We start from the raw sequence: 18,860 nt of genomic DNA, 5'->3' as shown, positions 1-18,860 counted from the left end.
ATCACTAGATTTTTACTAACATAGTTTAGCTGAAGGAAATTCAACCATCCCTTTCAGTGTGATACAGAAATGTTTTTCCCACTCAGAAATTCCTTTGCATGGTATGACATGGAGTGAAAAAGAAAATGCCTCTCTTTTATTAAGCTTTTTTTTTTTTTGTTTAACCAAGTAGTTGAATGTGCTATGAGGAATAAAAATCTCCACTTGACATACATCAGTTGATTATCACAGCAATGTTTAAGGGCTGATATCTGCATGCTGATTCTCCCATTTCTTAGTGTTTTGATTATGTATTAACAAGTTTCTTCCTGTCTTTTTTTTTTCCTGTTCCAAAATTTATTTCTAGTCCCCCGTGTTGTAGCAGTCTCTCCACAGATGCGCTTGGTTGAAGACAATCCCTCTTCTCTCTCCCTCGTGGAGATCTATAAGCAACGCTGTGCCAAGAAAGGCATTGAGCATGACAACCCTATTTCTCGTTACTATGACAGATTGGCAACAGTCCAAGCACGAGGGACACAAGCCAGCCATCAGGTATTGAATCTTTGTTTACTATTATTCAAACTCACTTCTTAGGGGCTTTGTGACATTATACTTTGCTTTCCTTTCTCGTGTTTGCTACATACATTGTATGTGTGGTGGTGGTGGTGGTGTTTTTTACCTGATATCTCATTAGTCCCATTATCTCATCAGTATTCTGAAGAATCTCAGGAAACTTACGCCCTCAAAAAAGCCTCACTACCTAATCTACTTTATTAACTACATAAGTGTAATTCTAACTAGTGTAGAGAAAAACATGGTGTTTATATTATTTTCTAGTCCAATGTCTAGTACTTCTGAAAGGTGTCAGTTGAGAGCATCAGAAGCAGAACTCCTGGCGCCACAAAAACAGATACAGTATTGGTAGATGTGGTGTAAGCTTCCCCATGCTGGTTTGCTATGGTATCTGAGTCAGGTTTATCTTTTTGCATGAGGCTGCAAACATGTCATTCATGAGGCCAGGTTTTGGAAAGTGGACGTCTCTTCACTAAAAGCTGAACTGAGCCCATGGATTTATTTCACCAAAGTCAGATACAAAGTATAGTCAGTCACCACTAACTTGAACCTAATTCATATTTGTGCCCTGCTGAGTACAGGGCTCCATATCCTCTTGTAACTCCCAGGAGCCATCCAGTGCTGATAAAATAAGGTTATTAAAGGTTTTCCTTTTTTATATAAATATATATGTCTTTCACCATGCCAGTCCAGTTTCAGATTAGTTGTGGAAATACACAATATGTTTATCTGCTGAATGTGTTGTTGCAAGAAAGTCTTTCAGCCTTTCTGTGTTACAAAACAAAATGATGTGTTACGTAACATCTGTTTCTGTTTTGAGGCTGATTCCTTCAGGTTATCAAACTTCATCGTGAACAGTCATTTAATTGAAGCCAGTATGATGATGATTCTCTTTTGAATGTAATGGAACAGATTCTAGCTTTATTTCTTTTTCTAATTAATTAGGCTAGTATATGCTACAGTAATTAAATATGGTAGTAGTTTGCAGATGTTTACATCCAGGGGAGAACTCTGCTGCACAGTGTGAAATTACAGAAATAGTTGAAAGCCTTTCTTTAGTTTTACTATTGAGAGGGCACCCAGATTGTGCTAAGCACTGTCCAAACATACATCTTTGCTCCAAAGATCTTGTGTTCTGTGTTTTTTCTCCCAGTTCCACTTACTTGTGAAAATGCCCTTCATTTCCTCCTACAAACCCCTAACCAAAAAGATAAAACAGTTTTTGTAGGTCTGTGCCTGTAATGTCCCAGATGCAATTTCATACCTTTTTCCTTGTAGCCCTTTATGTGTGGAACACCATTCTGCAAAAATCTGTCCTCTTCATATCATAATGGCTAATGAGCTGAGACTATTGCGATTGATCTGTTCAGAGCTAGTTTATGACAAATATGCTCATACCACTGTTATCCTGTCCATCCTTCTTCCTTGGTGATTTGTTAGTCTCAGCAACCGGTTAACCTGCGTCTTAAGTCAAGGGCCTAATTTAAAACCCATTGAAGTCAATGTGGGAGTCTTTCCATTGATTTCAGTGAATTTAGGATAACGCTCCAAGAGTAAAGTTTTTGGGTCAGGGACTGTTTGATCACATCTGTACAGTGCCTAGTATGGTGGGTCCCCACCGGGGTCCAGAGCCTCTGGAAATAACTAATACAACTACAAAATAATATAAATATCAAGTCCTGAAGGGAGGATTTGAGTTCACTGCGAAGTGCTTCTTCAGCTTGGAGTGAAACTGTCCATCCCAATTTGTCTTCTTTGCCTCTTTCACAGAGTGGAAAGAAACACTTTGTCTTTCCTGATTGTGGGGTATGGGATATTTGGTAGGAGTGAATTGATGCTGGTTATATTAATGAAGGTACAGCAAGAAAATTTGCTTTTGAAGATGAAGAGTTAAGTACTTCTCTATCAGTCTGTTATGCAAGTGCAGCAGCAGGGTGTATTGAATGTCCTTCGGATCACTCCTGATTTTTCTTGAGATGTTGAATAGAAGGTATAATAACTGTTTGGTCTTCCGGCTTCTGTTAGATCTATAAGCAGCTTTCTGATGTCCTTATGGTAATAATTCATCTGACATTCTCAAGGCAAAGAAACATCTCTTGTCATAATCTGAAATGACCTTGAAACCATTCAGGATATACACTTTCAAAATTTCTCATATGTTTATAGAAGAGTTAGAAAAAATACTGGAATGAATGCATCTGTTTTAGAATCATGATTCCACCTTAAAATGGAACAGTTGAGGGAAGAAGAGGGGTAGGTTAGTAAAGTTAGCTCTGATATTTCATTAGTACATTTTTATATTGACCGATCAGTAGATAGTAGTGGTTTAAAAATCACTTGTCTTAACTAAATTTGCTTTGCTTTTAGGTTCTTCGGGATATACTTAAAGAAGTGCAGAGTAACATGGTGCCACGCAGTATGCTTAAGGAATGGGCTTTACATACATTCCCAAATGCCACAGATTACTGGACGTTTCGAAAGATGTTCACAATTCAGTTGGCATTAATTGGCTTTGCAGAATTTGTCTTTCATTTAAATAGACTCAACCCTGAGATGTTACAGATTGCCCAGGTATATTGCATTCACTGAAGATGCACATTTTCTTCTTTGATAAACTGAAATTTTGTAATTTAACTTTTGAAATGACTATATGTTTACTATACACTGTACACTGATTTGATTTTTTTTTGCATGCGTTTATGCACCCCGTGTGTAATCAACAGAGCATTTCAGTAGGCCTCTCTCTTCACTACATGATTATACAAAATATATGCAATAATAAAAAATGCCATCAGTGGACACACACATTACCCTCTAAATTCTCAGCTTTTGGAAGGACAACTCCTGTTCATCAAAAAGGGTCTCAAAAACAACATAAAAACTCTCAAATGCTCATGTAGATGTGTGTACAGTCTCAGATTCCCTTTTCCCCATTCTTCACAAGCACTATCTTGACTATTTTCCTGTGTCAAATATCAAGTGGTTTTAGAGCTTCATATTCTTATGGGAAATATTCATTTTCTAATTCCATTCTCTCTCCCCTCCCTCCCCTTTGGCACTGGTATCATGTCGAACTGCAGCTTCCATTGCCAGTGTTTTCTGCTTTAACATAAGCATCTAACATGAGACTTGCCAACTTAGTAGAGCAAAGATGGTATATCTTAATGTAATTTTAATGCTTGGAGAGCTATACTCTATACAACAATTAAAAGATTAATGAATCCCCGCCACTCAGACATGGCTTTCAGGTGCATACCCAGCGTGAACAATGCAGTCCTTTGCTGAGATGCAAACAGAATGAAGACTTATCTTTCTTCCCCTACTCGCTCACCTACCACAACCACAAAAGAACCTGTTCTTTATGGCTGATATTCTGATCCCATATATTTAATATGGTTCTTACTTTTCTTCTGTCTACACATGATTTGTAAGAGAATAGTATGTTTGAAATTCTAGATACCCATTGTTCAAGTATTGCTTGATCAAGAGAGCAAGGCGGTATTTGAACAAAGGAAATTCAGTGGTTTTTTTTATTCTTCCATGTTTAACTTCCATCTTTGTTGCAACACTTTATGCTAGGGAAATGGAAATAATTTCACTGATGCACATGGATTAAACTTACCACTCTGCTCTGAGTATTGCCAGTAAAAAAAAAAAAAAAAAAAAAGTCTATTAGTGATTTTTATACGTTGATTTTCCTTTCCTTTTATAAAGATTCATGCCTGTGTCTCATTTTAAAATCTAGGATACTGGCAAGCTCAACGTGGCATACTTCCGATTTGATATTAATGATGCTACTGGTGATTTGGATGCCAATCGTCCTGTCCCATTCCGTCTTACACCAAACATTTCTGAATTCCTTACAACCATTGGCGTGTCTGGTCCATTGACTGCATCAATGATTGCAGTAGCTCGCTGTTTTGCACAGCCAAACTTTAAGGTATGTACAGTATTTACCTTTAAATAGTGTTTTACAGGCATATCACACTTGCACTATAATGGACACCTCATAGGTCAGTGTGCTTGATATGCAGGAGTTCTGAGTCTACTCCGTCTTGGAATGCACCACCAGAGTTGGTGGCATCCTCGCATTGGAGGAAACCGGAGAGAAGTCACCATTCTCCATCTCCAGTACCACCCAAGCAGCAGAAAAAGTCAAACTAGGGTGACCAGACAGCAAATGTGAAAAAATGGGACAGGGTGTGGGGGGTAATAGGAGCCTATGTAAGAAAAAGACCCCAAAATAGGACTGTCCCTATAAAATCGGGACATCTGGTAACCCTAAGTCAAACACTTTTGCATCTTCTAGCCAGAAAAAAGGCCCCCTTCATTTCTGAGGGCTAGGTCTCTGACAGAATCAGCCACAAGTTAGAGCTAAGCCAGCTCTGACTAGATGCTCCCCAGTACCACATTCATCATCTAGCATTGTAAATTTGTGGTCTCCAGCACCACTTCCTCCTAATCCCTGGAGGAGGCCAGTGTCTCTGAATTTTCCTCTATGGTTTCTGACAATAAGATGTACCAGGAACTTAATGAAAAGAATAGCCATCTCCTGTGTACAGAGCTGGAACCAGTCCAAGACTATGCATATAAGTTAGAAGACGTTTTGCAGGCCCTGCTAGCTTGGCTTTACCTGTAATTGAGGTCATCTTAGGTCCTACCAAAATCCTTTAGCAAATTTCCTCCCCTTTGACACCCCCTGTCAAAAGGACAGGGAAGAGTTACGAAGTTTCTTCTCCGGGTCATTAGTATTTTTATTCACGCCCAACCCCAAGATCTTTGGTAGTAACAGCTGTGAATGAAAAGGCAAGACAAATCTAGCCCCAAAGACACAAAGAAATTAGATTTGTTTGGGAGAAAAGTTTATTCATCATCAGGATTGCAGTTTAGAATTGCTCACTATAACCACTTTTATTGGGATTAAGTGTTGAAATTTGTGGACAAGTTGCCAGATCATGCCAAAGAGGAATACAGAGCACTTGTGACTGAGGGCCACATGGTGGCAAGAACATCCTTATAGGCTGCCTTAGATGAGGCAGATTTAGCAGCTTGAATAATGGCAATAGTGGTCACTATGCATCATGCTTATTGGCTGCAAACAGCTGGCATTCCAACCAAAGTCCAACAGACAATTGAGGATTTGCCTTTCGAAGGCATAGATTTATTTTTCAGAGAAGACAAAGCTCTGCATTGTCTTGAAGATTCTAGGGCAATTCTGAAGTTTTTGGGCATTTGCATCCAAGCCCTAAGAGAAAGCAGTTCTGTCTCCAGGTCCAGTAAAAGTACCTGTTCTATCCTTCAAGTCAGCTGGACCAAACCTAGGAGGTGCCAAAAGACTCAAAGAGGACCACAACCTCCTCCGCCACCGCTAACAACATCTGCTATCTTTAAACAATCTTATAGCATTTAAGCAGTCTGATTCCTTAGATGAGGCCAGCATACCACTCACTCTGATTTTCCCCTCTCTTTGGCAGCATGTTGTTCCACTCATCAGTGGGTACTAAGCACATTGGAACTGGGATAAACCCTGCACTTTTCCTCTGTTTTCCATTCTCTTTCCTCCCTGCCGCATCCCTTGTCAGGAACTTTTTTCGCAAGACTTCTAATTCAAGAAGTTCAACCTCTGTTACAATTCGGGGCCCCAGAAGAAAAGGTTCTATTCCCATTATTTTCTCATTCCAAAGGCCAAGAGAGGCCTTAGACCTGCAAAAACTCAACAAATACATTTTTAAAGAAGTTTTGTGTGGTTACCCAAGCATCTATTATCTCATCCCTAGATCCCAGTGACTAGTTTGCTGCCCTCTACTTAAAGGATGCCTACTTCCATGTGGCCATTCACCAGAGTCACAGGAGCTTTTTAAGGTTTATTGTAGCAGATAGTTATCAGTTTACAGACCTTGCCTTTGGCCTGTCTTCAGCCCCTCAAGTCTCCACAAAGTGCATGGCAGTCATTGCAGCACATCTCAAGAAACTAGGTGTCCAGGTGTGCCCATGTTTGGTTGGTTTGAGGTCAGTCAAGGGAGCAAGTGGAGGTAGCCATCAAAAAGCTCCAGTCCTCTACAGTCTGTGGTGGTTGCCTTTGTTCGTTGGGCCTGTTGGTCAGCAAGGGCACATGAGTTGTTCTGCCTCTGCAGAGAATCGAATTCATAGTAGCAGTTCTTGATTCTATGACTGCAAGAGCATATTTACTTCAGGCCTGGCTTCAAGGAATATTGAACCTTTGCAGGGGCTTCAAGGTGTATCCTTGTACAGCAGTAAGGAATTTTCTGAGACTTCTAGGTCACATGGCAGCTTGTACATAAGTAAAGTCTGGCATGCTGAGTCACTTAAGAGTTATTCAGAGCTGGTCTGTCATTCCTTTTTGTTAGCTGTATGTACTAATTCATGTTCCTGCAAATGTCGTCTTGTCCCTGGATTAGTGGGTTAGACCCCACCAGGGTTTGGAAGGCGGGTTTCTTTTTTCCACAACTCTTCCCTCCATGCCCCTGGTCATAGATGTTTTGTGTCTCAGATGGGGAGTTCATGTAGGGGACCTCCAGACTCAGGGACTCTGGTCAAATAAAGATCTGTCTCTGCACATCAGTGCTGAAGAACTTTGAGCTATCCACCTGGTCTGTCAGGTTTTTCTCCCTCACATCAGAGGTGATACTGTGCAGGTAGTCATGGATGACACTGCTGTTCCATTTGAACAAGCCGGGAGGTGCCAGATTATTCCCCCTTTGCCAAGAGGAAATGAACCTATAGACTGTCTACATTCACGCAATTACACTCAAAGCATCTCATCTCCCGAGGGGGTTCAAAAATATCTTGCACACCATTTCAGCACAACATTCAGCAGAGATCATAATTAGTTCTTCGGATCTGACATGGCAAAGTCCATTTTCAGCCTTGGGGAATGCCAGAAATAGATCTCTTCATCACCCGACAACAGGAAGTGTCACTTGTTCTGTTCAAGGGCAAGTCACAGTGCAAGGTCTTTGTCAGACATTTTCCTGTTGTCCTGGATGGGGGGAAATTCTGTATGCTTTTCCTTCCAGTCCCAATGGTACTAAGAGTTTTGTGCAAACTCAAGCAGAATCACACTAATTTTAATCTAGTCTAATTTTAATAGCATCAGCCCAGCTTTGACATCATTGGTTCTCTGACTTGTTGAGTCTTTCAGTTCGAGATCCCACATCTCTCCCTCAGTCTTGTATATAGTTTCACGGAACCACAGCCAGTCACTGCATCTCAACTCTCAGAGCCTACATCTAACGGCTTGGATATTTGGTGGCTAACTGTTCCTTTGTGGTTCAAAACATTTTCTTAAATAGTGGGAATTCTTCCACAAGGTATATTTACCTCAGGAAATGGCAGAGATTCTCCATGTGATTCCAGCAGAAAGGTACTTCTCCTTTTTAGGCTCCCATACATTTTATTCTGGGTTTCTTGCTTCACCTAGAGGTAAAACGACTCTCTATTAATTCCCTGAGTTTTTATGTGGCAGCTATCTCCTCATTCCATCCTATAGACGGAAGATTTTTTTCCCTACCCTATGACTATTGGATTTTTGAAAGGATTGTACAGACTCTTCCCTACTGTAATTGATCCCACACTATCATGTCATTTAAATTTGGTTCTATCAATTTTAATAGGACCCCCTTTTGAGCCTGTATGTGCCCCCTTTCTCATCTCAATGGGGATAGCATTCCTATCAATAACATTACTTCTGCCAGGAGGGTAGGAGAACTACAGACTTTGGTTGCTGATCCTCCTTATTTGGTTTCTTTTATAAAGATAAAGTTAGTTTACGTCTGCACCCTAAATGTCTCACTAAAGTAGTATTGGATTTTCATCTGAATCAGCCTACATATTTAACTACCTTTTTTCTGAAACCTCACTCTCTCATAAAGACAAGGAAACACTCTATAATTTGGATGTCCATAGGCTAAGACTTTTACCTGGAGTGGAAAAAACAGTTTAATGTTTCTGCAATTATTTAATTCCTTTGATGACCAGGTGAAGAGTCAGTGGGTCTCTTTGCAGAAGATCTCCTCCTGTATTATCTTTGCTATGATATTGATAAGGTCCAACCACCTCAGAGTTTTAGCACATACTGCAAGAGCTCAGGAAGCGTTGAGTGCTTTCTTAGGTCAAACATCAGTGACATTTACAGGTCTGCGACTTGGTCATCTGTTCATACCGTCACCACTCATTATGCTGTCTCCCAGGCCTTAAGAGATGGTGCTAGATTTGGGAGAGTGGTGTTGTGTAGTCCTTGTTTAGGGAGACTCTGATACCTTCCTCCTGGATCTGCTTGAGAGTCACCTGAGGTGGAATGGACATGTGCAAGCACTCAAAGAAAAAATGGTTACATACCTGTTTCATAACTGTTGCTCTTCAAGATGTGTTGCACATGTCCTATCCTCTTTCCCCTCTACATTTGAGTACAAGAAAATATAGGCCTCCAGTGTGAAAGAACTGTGGGGAGCGGTTGGCTCTGCCCCTTTATACCCTCAACTATCAGCACGAACGTGTGGTGGATGCAAGCACCACCCATCAGGTATCACTGTGGGGAAAAAGATCTCAAGCTTTGGTGAAATGACATGCAAACACCTGAAATGGAATGGACATGTACAACACATCCAAAAAAAACCCAACAAAAAAAAATCAGTTACTGAGCAGGTATGTAACCATTTTTCAGAGATTCTGAGAACGCCACAATAGCTTCTTAAATATTACATCAGCACCAATACAAAGGCCAGTTGAAATCTCTGTAGTTTTAGTCAGAATACGTAAGGTTGGAATAATTTCACTCTAAATTCACTGTTTGCTCAATCAAATTAATATGAACCAGTTGTTTTTATCATCCTAGCTTTGTAAGTCCTTGAAAATCTAAAAATGACAAATATAGCATCATTTAGATCCTTAAGAGTATATTGTGAATAGAAAAACATCGTGACACCTCATTAGCAGAGTAGGATGTTGAAAATACATTGTTGCTTTGATGGACTTTGGCTCTTGACTAAAGAAATTGGCTTAATTCCTTTTAAATTCTAATGCTTTACAAAAATGAGACATCTTGCAGTTAGGCAGCAATTTGCACCAAACAGCATTGCACAAAACACATTGTAGTTACTTTTTTTTTTTAGCAATTAGGCATTCTCATACAGTGTGTGTTGGTTACCTTTAAAATTCAAATGGGTAAAGGTGAGTTCCTGATGTGAAATTTTCCATCTTTGTAGAACAGAAAGCAGGTGCAGTGTGTTTTTCCATAATTAAGCCACTTACAGGTTGACTTTACATATGTTTTAGGCCATGTTTATACATGCAGACAAATTTTCAGATGTGGCCTTCAATGTGTGTGTGTCTCAATTTTTGCATGTACAACTGGAAACACCATAAGCCTGACTTTCATGGGTGCTGAGCACCCACAACTCCCCTTGACTTTATTTGGAGGTATGGAAGCACAGCACTTGTAACACTGAAATCGAGCACCTAGTAACATTGACTACTTTTGAAAATGTGGCTTGGCTTTTAACCTTAGTAAGCTGAATTCCTTTAATTCTTTTTCTTCAAAATACTGTTTTGATTAGAGATACCTGGGATGCCTAGAAAGACTTGGTTTTATAAACTATAACTCTTAGCATCAAAAGCTCAGACTGCTGGCATTTATACCTTACTATCAAGAAATGAGCTGCTAAGGGATGAGGGAAAATAGAAAACTGTGTTTTTGTGTATTTCCTCTCAGTAACGACAGGGTGTCCGTAGGATGCCAGTTAGTTGAAATTTTAAAAATTCAGTTCAGAAATCCACAGTTAAAACAAGTCAAAACAAGAAATTACAACTTGTGGGACAATAACTACTAATTACGTTCAGCTGAAATATGCTGCATTTACGTAGGTGGGTAGGATGTGGGACCAGAATTTCCTTTCCAGACTTTAGTGGTAAGAGTCATATCTGATATCATTCAGCTAGTTATTTCTATTCCAGAACAATATTTTTCCTGAAATAAACCTTCATGTTCTTGTTGGGCAAAAATGTGTGTGATGCATACAAAATAGTGTGTGTGTAAAAATGTATTTGGTTTTGTAGTTCAGCTATGAGAAATAATTTGTAGGGGAAACTTCATAGCTTTTTATAAATTCTTTTTGAAAAAAAAATCTCTCTTAGAGAACAAAATAATTTGTTAAACAACACTTAAAGCTTACTGAAAGTCTTAGGGTACGTCTGCAGTACGAAATTATTTCGAAATTCTATTGGAATTTTCGGAAGCTATTTTATACATTCGGTCTTCTGCGTTCCCACTAAAGCGTGTGAATTCGGCAGAGTGTGTCCACAGTACCAAGGCTGGCATCGAATGTCAGAGCGGTGCACTGTGGGTAGCGTTCCCGCAGTCCCCGCCGCCCATTGGAATTCTGGGTTAAGCTCCCAGTGCATGATGGGGCAGAAACATTCTCGCAGGTGTTTCTCGGTGTGTGTTGTCAGTCGCTCCTCCCTTCGTGAAAGCTACGGCAGACAATCGTTTCGCGCCTATTTGGCGTGCAGATGCCATACTGCTTTCAGCAGATGGTGCACCGCTGCTCTCCTGCTACTATGAATCCACCTCTCATTTCCTCTTATCTTCCTATGTAATCTCTACTATCTATTCTTTCTCTTCCTCATCGAACGCTTCCGCTGCCAACTCTGCTCAGCCATTGTGAACCAAGCAACACAGCTTCCGCTGCCAACTCTGCTCTCCTGCTATTGCCACACTTCTGAGCTTCTCCATGTCGTCTGTCCTGGGCTCCCACCTCCATGAAAACTACAGAAGACAACCATTTCCCACTTCTTTTGGCTATCATGAACCAAACAGCACCTCTTCCGCTGCCACTCTGCTCTCCTACGTTTCACACCCTTTTTCTAGGATTATCCATGCAGGCGCCATAGCCATGGAGCCCACTCAGATGTCCGCTGCAGTTTTGACCATTGTAAATACCTCGTGCATTATCCAGCAGTATGTGCAGTACCTGCAAAACCGGGCAAGGAAGCAACGACAGCGCAATTATGACCGTGATAAGGACATGGACACAGACGTTCCTAGAAGCACAGCATGTGGCGATTGGGAGATCATGGTGGTGTTGGGCCAGGTTCATGCCGTGGAACACCGATTCTGGGCCTGGGAAACAAGCACAGACTGGTGGGACCACATAGTGTTGCAGGTGTGGGATGATTCCCAGTGGCTGAGTGGCTGAGAAACTTTCGTATGCGAAGGGCCACTTTCATGGAACTTTGTGACTTGCTGTCCCCTGCCCTGAAGCGCAAAGACACCAAAATGAGAACAGCCCTCACAGTTGAGAAGCGAGTGGCCATAGCCCTGTGGAAGCTTGCAACACCCGACAGCTACCGGTCAGTTGGGAATCAGTTTGGAGTGGGGAAATCTACTGTGGGGGCTGCTGTGCTGCAAGTAGCCAACGCTATCATTGACCAGCTGCTGTCAAGGGTATTGATTTTGGGAAATGTGCAGGCCATTGTGGATGGCTTTAATGTGCTGGGGTTTCCTAACTGTGGCGGGGCGATAGACAGAATGAATATCCCTATCTTGGCCCCAGAACACCGGGGTGGCCAGTACATAAACCGCAAGGGGTACTTTTCCATGGTGCTGCAAGCACTGGTGGATCACAAGGGACATTTCACCGACATCAGTGTGGGATGGCCGGGAAAGGTGCATGACGCTCGCATCTTCAGGAATTCTGGTCTGTTTGAACAGCTGCAGGAAGGAACTTACTCCCCAGACCAGAAAATTACTGTTGGGGATTTTGAAATGCCTATAGTTATCCTCGGGGAGCCAGCCTACCCCTTAAAGCAATGGCTCATGAAGCCGTACGCAGGCAGCTTGGACAGTAGTAAGGAGCAGTTCAACTATAGGCTGAGCAAGTGCAGAATGGTGGTAGAATGTGCATTTGGACGTTTGAAAGCGCGCTGGCGCAGTTTACTGACTCAGTTAAATCTCAGCAAATCCAATATTCCAATTGTAATTGCTGCTGGTTGTGTGCTCCACAATATCTGTGAGGAAAAAGGGGGAGACATTTATGGCGGGGTGGGAAGTTGAGGCAACTCGCCTGGCGGCCAGTTTCACACCACCAGACAATAGGGCAATTAGAAGAGCGCAGCAGGGCGCGCTGCACATCAGAGAAGCTTTGAAAGCCAATTTCATGACTGGCCAGGGTACGGTGTGACAGTTGTTTGTTTCTCTTAAAGTTACCCGCCCCCTATATATATGAAAGGAAATAAAGTCACAGTTGTTTAAAAAACGTTCTTTATTATTTGGTGCACAAAACATTGAGAAAAATCAGAAGCTAGATGGGGGAGGGGGGATATTGGGTTGGGGGGTGGAGGAGGAGGGAAGGACAAGTCCAGAAACTAAATCAAAATTTAGGATATGCCAGTTTTCTGCTGCTTGTGCAATCCTCTGGGGTTGACTGTGTGGATCCCTTTTGCCTCCCACCCCGTGTTCTTGGGCGTCTGGGTGAGGAGGCTATGAAACTTGGGGAGGAGGGAGAACGGTTATACAGGGGCTGCAGCGGCAGTCTGTGGTCTTGCTGCCTTTCCCGCATTAGATCCACCATACAGCGGAGCATGTCAGTTTGCTCCCCCATGAGCTTGACCATAGCATCCTGCCTGCTCTCATTGTGCCTGCTCTCATTGTGCCCTCCTCTCTTCGTATTCATGTAACGCTTTACGCGACTCTGCAATTGCTTGCCTCCACACATTCAGCTGGGCCCTATCAGTGCGGGAGGACTGCATAAGCTCGGCAGACATGTCGTCCTGAGTTCGTTTTTTCCGCCTTCTAATCTGGACCAGCCTCTGGGGCAGAGTAGATAGGGGCCACGTTGAAACATTTGCACCTGCTGCGGAAGGAGAAAAAGGGAGGGTAGTATTTTAAAAGATACATTTTAGAGAACAAAAGGGGACACTCTTTCTCAGTGAAACAGGCAATTCATAGTACACAGCACATGTTCTTTCTGTACAAGGTCGCATTTTGCCTCTTATACTGAAGTACCTGCCATTTTGGTGTGAGTAAGCCATCTCGTGCGGCCGGGCAACAGAATTCAGCTTGCAGGCAGCTATGGTAAGCCCTAGGGGCATGTGGGATTCAGCTTCTTCCGCATTCATTTCAAAGCTTTCAAACTGCTGGGCGCCGTTTCCCATAGGAAGCAATGCCTGGTGGGTTTTTCATATAAAAGGAGGGCCTGTTGGCTCTCTGGGATGATCGCTTCACACAACACCCTTCCTTCCGCCCCCCGCCCACTGCATGGCTACGATGAGGCTCTGAGCAGGGATGAGCCCTTTAAAGCGAACAGCCCAGCACGGCTGGGTTTCTCTCACCACGTGGCTCCGATCAGGCTCTCACTCACCAGAAGTGCCTTCTCCAGGGTCATGGTCCAGGAGCATTCCTTGGGAGTGGGGGGAGGCTATTGGCTCCAGCGTTAAGAATAGTTCCTGGCTGGGGGGGGAAACGGATTCCCCACTTGCTGCCTGTGCACTGTCCTCCTCCTCCTCTTCATCCTCCAAAAACTCATCCTCCTTGCTCCGTGCTACTCCCCCCTTGCAGGTGTCCATGGATAGTGGTGGGGTAATGGTGGCGTCACCCCCCATAATTGCATGCAGCTCACAGTAGAAGTGGCATGTATGGGGCTGTGACCCAGAGCGCCCGTTCGCCTACCTGGCTTTTTGGTACACTTGCCTGAGCTCCTTGATTTTTGTACGACACTGCTCTGTGTCCCTGGAGTAGTCTCTTTCCGTCATGGCCCTGGAGACTTTAGCGTACGTATTTGCATTTTTTTTTTTTTGGACTTAATTCTGCCATAACAGATTTGTCTCCCCAACATGCGATGAGACTCGGTACCTCCCATTCGGACCATGCTGGAGCTTGTCTGCGAATCCGGGACTGCATGGTCTCTTGTGATGGTGGACTCTGCATGATCGCCTGTGATGGTGGACTGTGCTGATGGTGACCAAACAGGAAATTCAAAAGTTCCTGGGGCTTTTACTGACTACCTGGCTAGTGCATCGGAGTTAAGAGTGTTGTCCAGAGCGGTCACAAGGAAGCATTCTGGGATGGCTCCCAGAGGCCAATAACGTTGAATTCCATCCACAGTACCTGTAACCCGGAACTGCGATCTTGATTTTAGCGCTACTCCATTTGCCGAGGTGGAGTACAGAAATCTGATTAAAGAGCCCTTTTTAAATCGAAAAAACTGGTTTGGTCATGTGGACGGAATCAGTTTTATTTCGAAGTAACTCGGTTAATTCCGAAATAACCGTGTTTTGTAGACCAGGCCTTAGTCCTCTGAAGCAACCAGCCCCTAAAGGGTTAAGATTACAAAGAGACCAAAATGTCAAGATGTAATTTATTACAATTTAGTTAAAAAACTATAGTCTCTTGACACTTCTTCTAGTTAAACATAATTATCTAATTTTCTCCTTCATGCAGGTTGATGGCATCCTGAAAACTGTGCTACGGGATGAAATAATTGCTTGGCACAAGAAAACACAAGAGGATACTTCCTCTCCACTCTCAGCAGCCGGGCAACCTGAAAACATGGACAGTCAGCAGCTGGTTTCACTAGTTCAAAAAGCTGTTACTGCTATCATGACTCGACTACATAATCTTGCTCAGTTTGAAGGAGGAGAAAGCAAAGTCAACACTCTTGTAGCAGCTGCAAATAGCTTGGATAATCTCTGTCGTATGGATCCTGCCTGGCACCCTTGGCTGTAACTTGAAATTTAGATCTCTCTTTTGCTGCTCTTGTGTTGTGAGCCATGTATCCTGGTAAGAAGAAAATGTGAAGAATTCATTTCAAACCATGGCTTACCCGTCACTGCCTTTTTCATCAGTCTTCATTTTAATCATGTTTACAGAAATACTACAATTTTAGTGTTTTAAGTTAATTTCATGACAGCGGTATTTCATGTACAAAGAAATGTGCTGATTTATTATTCAAAGACAACTTCCACAAATAGCTTAAAACGAGGGGGCGAGACTTAAAATGTGTACAGACGAATTTGATAACAAGTGCTGTAATACTGGCACTGTTAGATTTTTAGTAATGGCATATCCTAAATCTGCAGCATGTAAACTTTTTATACACTTTAAGAAACCAGTATTCCCAGATCTTTGATTTTACTTGGTGAAATTTTACTAAATTTTCCTTCATTATACTACTATGAAGGGACATGTGAACTGTTTAAATACTATCCGTTTTAATCCTTTCAGAAATTTACATCAGCTAAGTTGGTTTGTACAGAGATTTTTGTAACAAAAATGTATAGCAATGACTTTTTTTGGTTAGGCACTCAGAAAAATGATGAAAAATTTGCTGGCTTTTCTTGGAGCCCAAGTTATGTACAGTGAAAGTGTAAGCAATTTTGGATATTTAGTTAAATGTTTGACTATGTATAAAAGGAAGTTTATAAAGAGGAGGGGAAAGTCATCCATTGATACATGTATGTGATGTAAATGGTATAAAGAAAAGCAAAAGGAGCTATAAAATGAACCAGTCTGATACTTTTGATTAGACTTCTATAGATACTGTAGCTTCCTCAGAAAGAACCTGTTTCAATTTCTTCGTAATTTCAAAAACATCAGTTTAATGTTTTATTTGAGTCTTTCTGTTCTGTTAGCATTTTTATAAACCTGCAGTGTTGAGAATGTTATGCTTAAATTTGTACAGGGTGATTTTTCAAAATAAATATTTTGTAAAATGGTTCTATGGTACTTATGTCAATGTAGTGTATTTTTAGGGAAAAGGAAAATGAAATAAGTGGAAAAGGACCCACATCATGGGTAATACTATAAATGAAGTAAAAATTGCCTGCATCTGAACATAGGTAATTGTATTATTGGGAGTTGTATATAACTAGTTCTTGTTTGAGTGATTGTATTGTATTCCACTGAGTATTATGCACCAAGAGCCAGAGCTTTTCAAAGTAGCATTGCTCGGCAGTCCACACGTGTCATTGTACAGTAGAACACTAGAGTTACGAACTGACCAGTCAACCACACACCACATTTGGAACCGAAAGTACACAATCAGGCAGGAGCAGAGACAGCCTCCCCACCCCCAAAAAAAAGCAAGTGCAGTACAGTGTAAAACGTAAACTGCTAAATAAAATAAAGGGAAAGCAACATTTTTCTTCCTAGGGCAATGGCGATGTACACGTCATACCCTTCGCCTGCTTGCACCTTTGCTGTCTACAGCTATGACTGCAAAGAGTCTGTTGTCCTATGCATCAATCCATGGGCACCATACTCAACGTTCCATTGGAGGTTCTCTCTCCTCTTTGGTGGTGGACAGACCCACTACAAATCTGCTCTGGGATGCCCTTCCTCCCATCCTTACCGACCATTATAGTCATAACAGATGCATCACTCAGGCTAGGGCACGCACACTGGAGATCACATGACATAAGGCACCTGGACCATGTGAGAGACCAGGATGCACATAAACATACTCTAACTTCTGACAATATGCAAACCATGCCACTTGTTTTTACCGGTTATCCGCTATCGTCACGTCCTCGTCATGTTATATACCACCACCGCCACCACATTATACTATATAAACAAGGGGGCACAAGGTACAGTGCTGTGTATGGAGGTGATTCGCCTCTGGGAATGGTGCATCGCACAATGTTTTGTCAGCAACCTACCTGCCCGACACCCAGAATGTGATCGCAGATTCAACAAGGAACTTTGCAACTGACCACAAATGGGAGTTGCACAGCACGATAATCACAGACATCTTTTGTTACTGGGGTACATGAATCAGAGACCTTTCTGCATCACACATCAACACCAGGTGCACCCAATATTGCTTCAGAGGAGGACTCTGTCCACTTACTGGGTGATGTGCTGGTCGTTGATTGGGCGAACTACACCTCTCCTCCCCCCACACACGCATTCCTACTCTATCCTCCACAAACTCCAGCAGGTCGCTCTGTTCTGGCCTCGCCAATTCTGTTTCCTCTTCTCTGCATGTCAAAACAACCTAGAAATGTCTGGAGCAGGAGTGGAGAACTGCTGACACAACGCAACGGCAGACTTAGCATCCATGGATCTGGATGACTACTCCTGATGCATGGTTTGGATGGATACCTCCATTAGTATGAGAATGCTCATTGGCAGTGCAAGATGTCCTCTCCAGTAGCCAAAAGGACTCCACATTGTGATTCTGTCAGGCTAAATGGGCACGCTTCACCTCCTGGGCCCAACAGCAAGGTCTTGCCTCTGAAGCTGTGGGCATCCCCATGCTCTTAGATTATTTCCTCTATCTGAAAACCTCGAAACTCACTCTCAGCTCCGTCAGACTGCGTGCAGCTGCAATTAGTGATTTCAGTTCTACAGTGGAAGGGCATTTGATTTTTACCCACCCCTTGACCACCCGATTCTGAAAGCTGTAAATATCTGCCCATTCAGCCTATCACTCCCCAATGGGATCTTAATCTAGGCCTTACCTCTTTAATGAACTTTCCCTTTGAATTGCTGGCCTCCTGTCCTCTCTCTCACCTCTCCATGAAGGTCGCTTTCCTTGTTGCCATTATCTCAGTGAGGAGGGTTGGTGAGCTGGGAGTCATGATGGCAACCCCCCTTTCACCACATTCCATAAGGATAAGGTCTCTTTGAAACTGCATCCCATGTTTCTGCCAAATGTGGTCTCCCAATTCCACCTCAGCCAACCCAAGCATCTGTACCTTCTTTCCAAAATCACATGCCTCAGACAAGGAATGGTGGCATCATTCCTTCAATGTGCGTAGGGCCCTGGTTTTTTACCTGTAAAGGACAAAGCCTTCCAGAAGTCTCCCAGGCTATTTGTCCACAAAGCCGAGAGAATTAAAGGACAGGCCATTTCCACCCAGATAATCTCTAAGTGGATCTTAGGGTGCATTGTGAACTGCCATCACTTGTCAGGGCACTCCCCACCAGATGGGATATGAATCCATTCCACGAGAGCGAAAGCATCAACCACAGCCATGCTCAACGACATGCCCATTGTGGACATATGTAATGCAGCCACATGGAGTTTGGTGCACACCTTTTCCCCTCACTAAGCTCTGGTACATGACTCTGCGATGGGCATCTCATTTGGTGCAGCGGTGTTTTGTTCTATGGTTCCGCCATCGTCCTCACACCCTCCTCCTATCTAGGTACTGCTTGTCAGTCACCCTCAGTGGAATACAATAGGGACCATCATTCAAAGAAGAAGAGGAGGTTACTTACCTGTAACTGGATGTTCTTTGAGATGTGTAGTCCCTATCTGTATTCCAATCTCACCCTCCTTCCCCTC

At 42.6% G+C, this 18,860-nt stretch overlaps 1 protein-coding gene across 19 annotated transcripts in view; it reads left to right on the top strand.

Moving 5' to 3' along the window:
• Positions 1–16,399, top strand: part of TRRAP (transformation/transcription domain associated protein) — a 154,730-nt gene extending 138,331 nt beyond the window's left edge. For all 19 annotated transcript variants that reach the window (XM_073362108.1, XM_073362105.1, XM_073362109.1 and 16 more), the window contains 4 exons: positions 347–531; positions 2,920–3,123; positions 4,298–4,492; positions 15,008–16,399. In XM_073362108.1, coding sequence (XP_073218209.1) covers positions 347–531; positions 2,920–3,123; positions 4,298–4,492; positions 15,008–15,292 — 869 coding nt within the window. In that variant the 3' untranslated portion in view covers positions 15,293–16,399. The remainder of the gene's footprint in view (positions 1–346; positions 532–2,919; positions 3,124–4,297; positions 4,493–15,007) is intronic.
• The last annotated feature ends 2,461 nt before the right edge of the window (positions 16,400–18,860 follow it).

This window comes from Lepidochelys kempii, chromosome 10, assembly GCF_965140265.1.
Source record: "Lepidochelys kempii isolate rLepKem1 chromosome 10, rLepKem1.hap2, whole genome shotgun sequence".
Classification (NCBI taxonomy): domain Eukaryota; kingdom Metazoa; phylum Chordata; order Testudines; family Cheloniidae; genus Lepidochelys; species Lepidochelys kempii.
The sequence above is the reverse complement of the archived record's forward strand: the minus strand, read 5'-3'. Positions and strand labels throughout refer to the sequence as shown.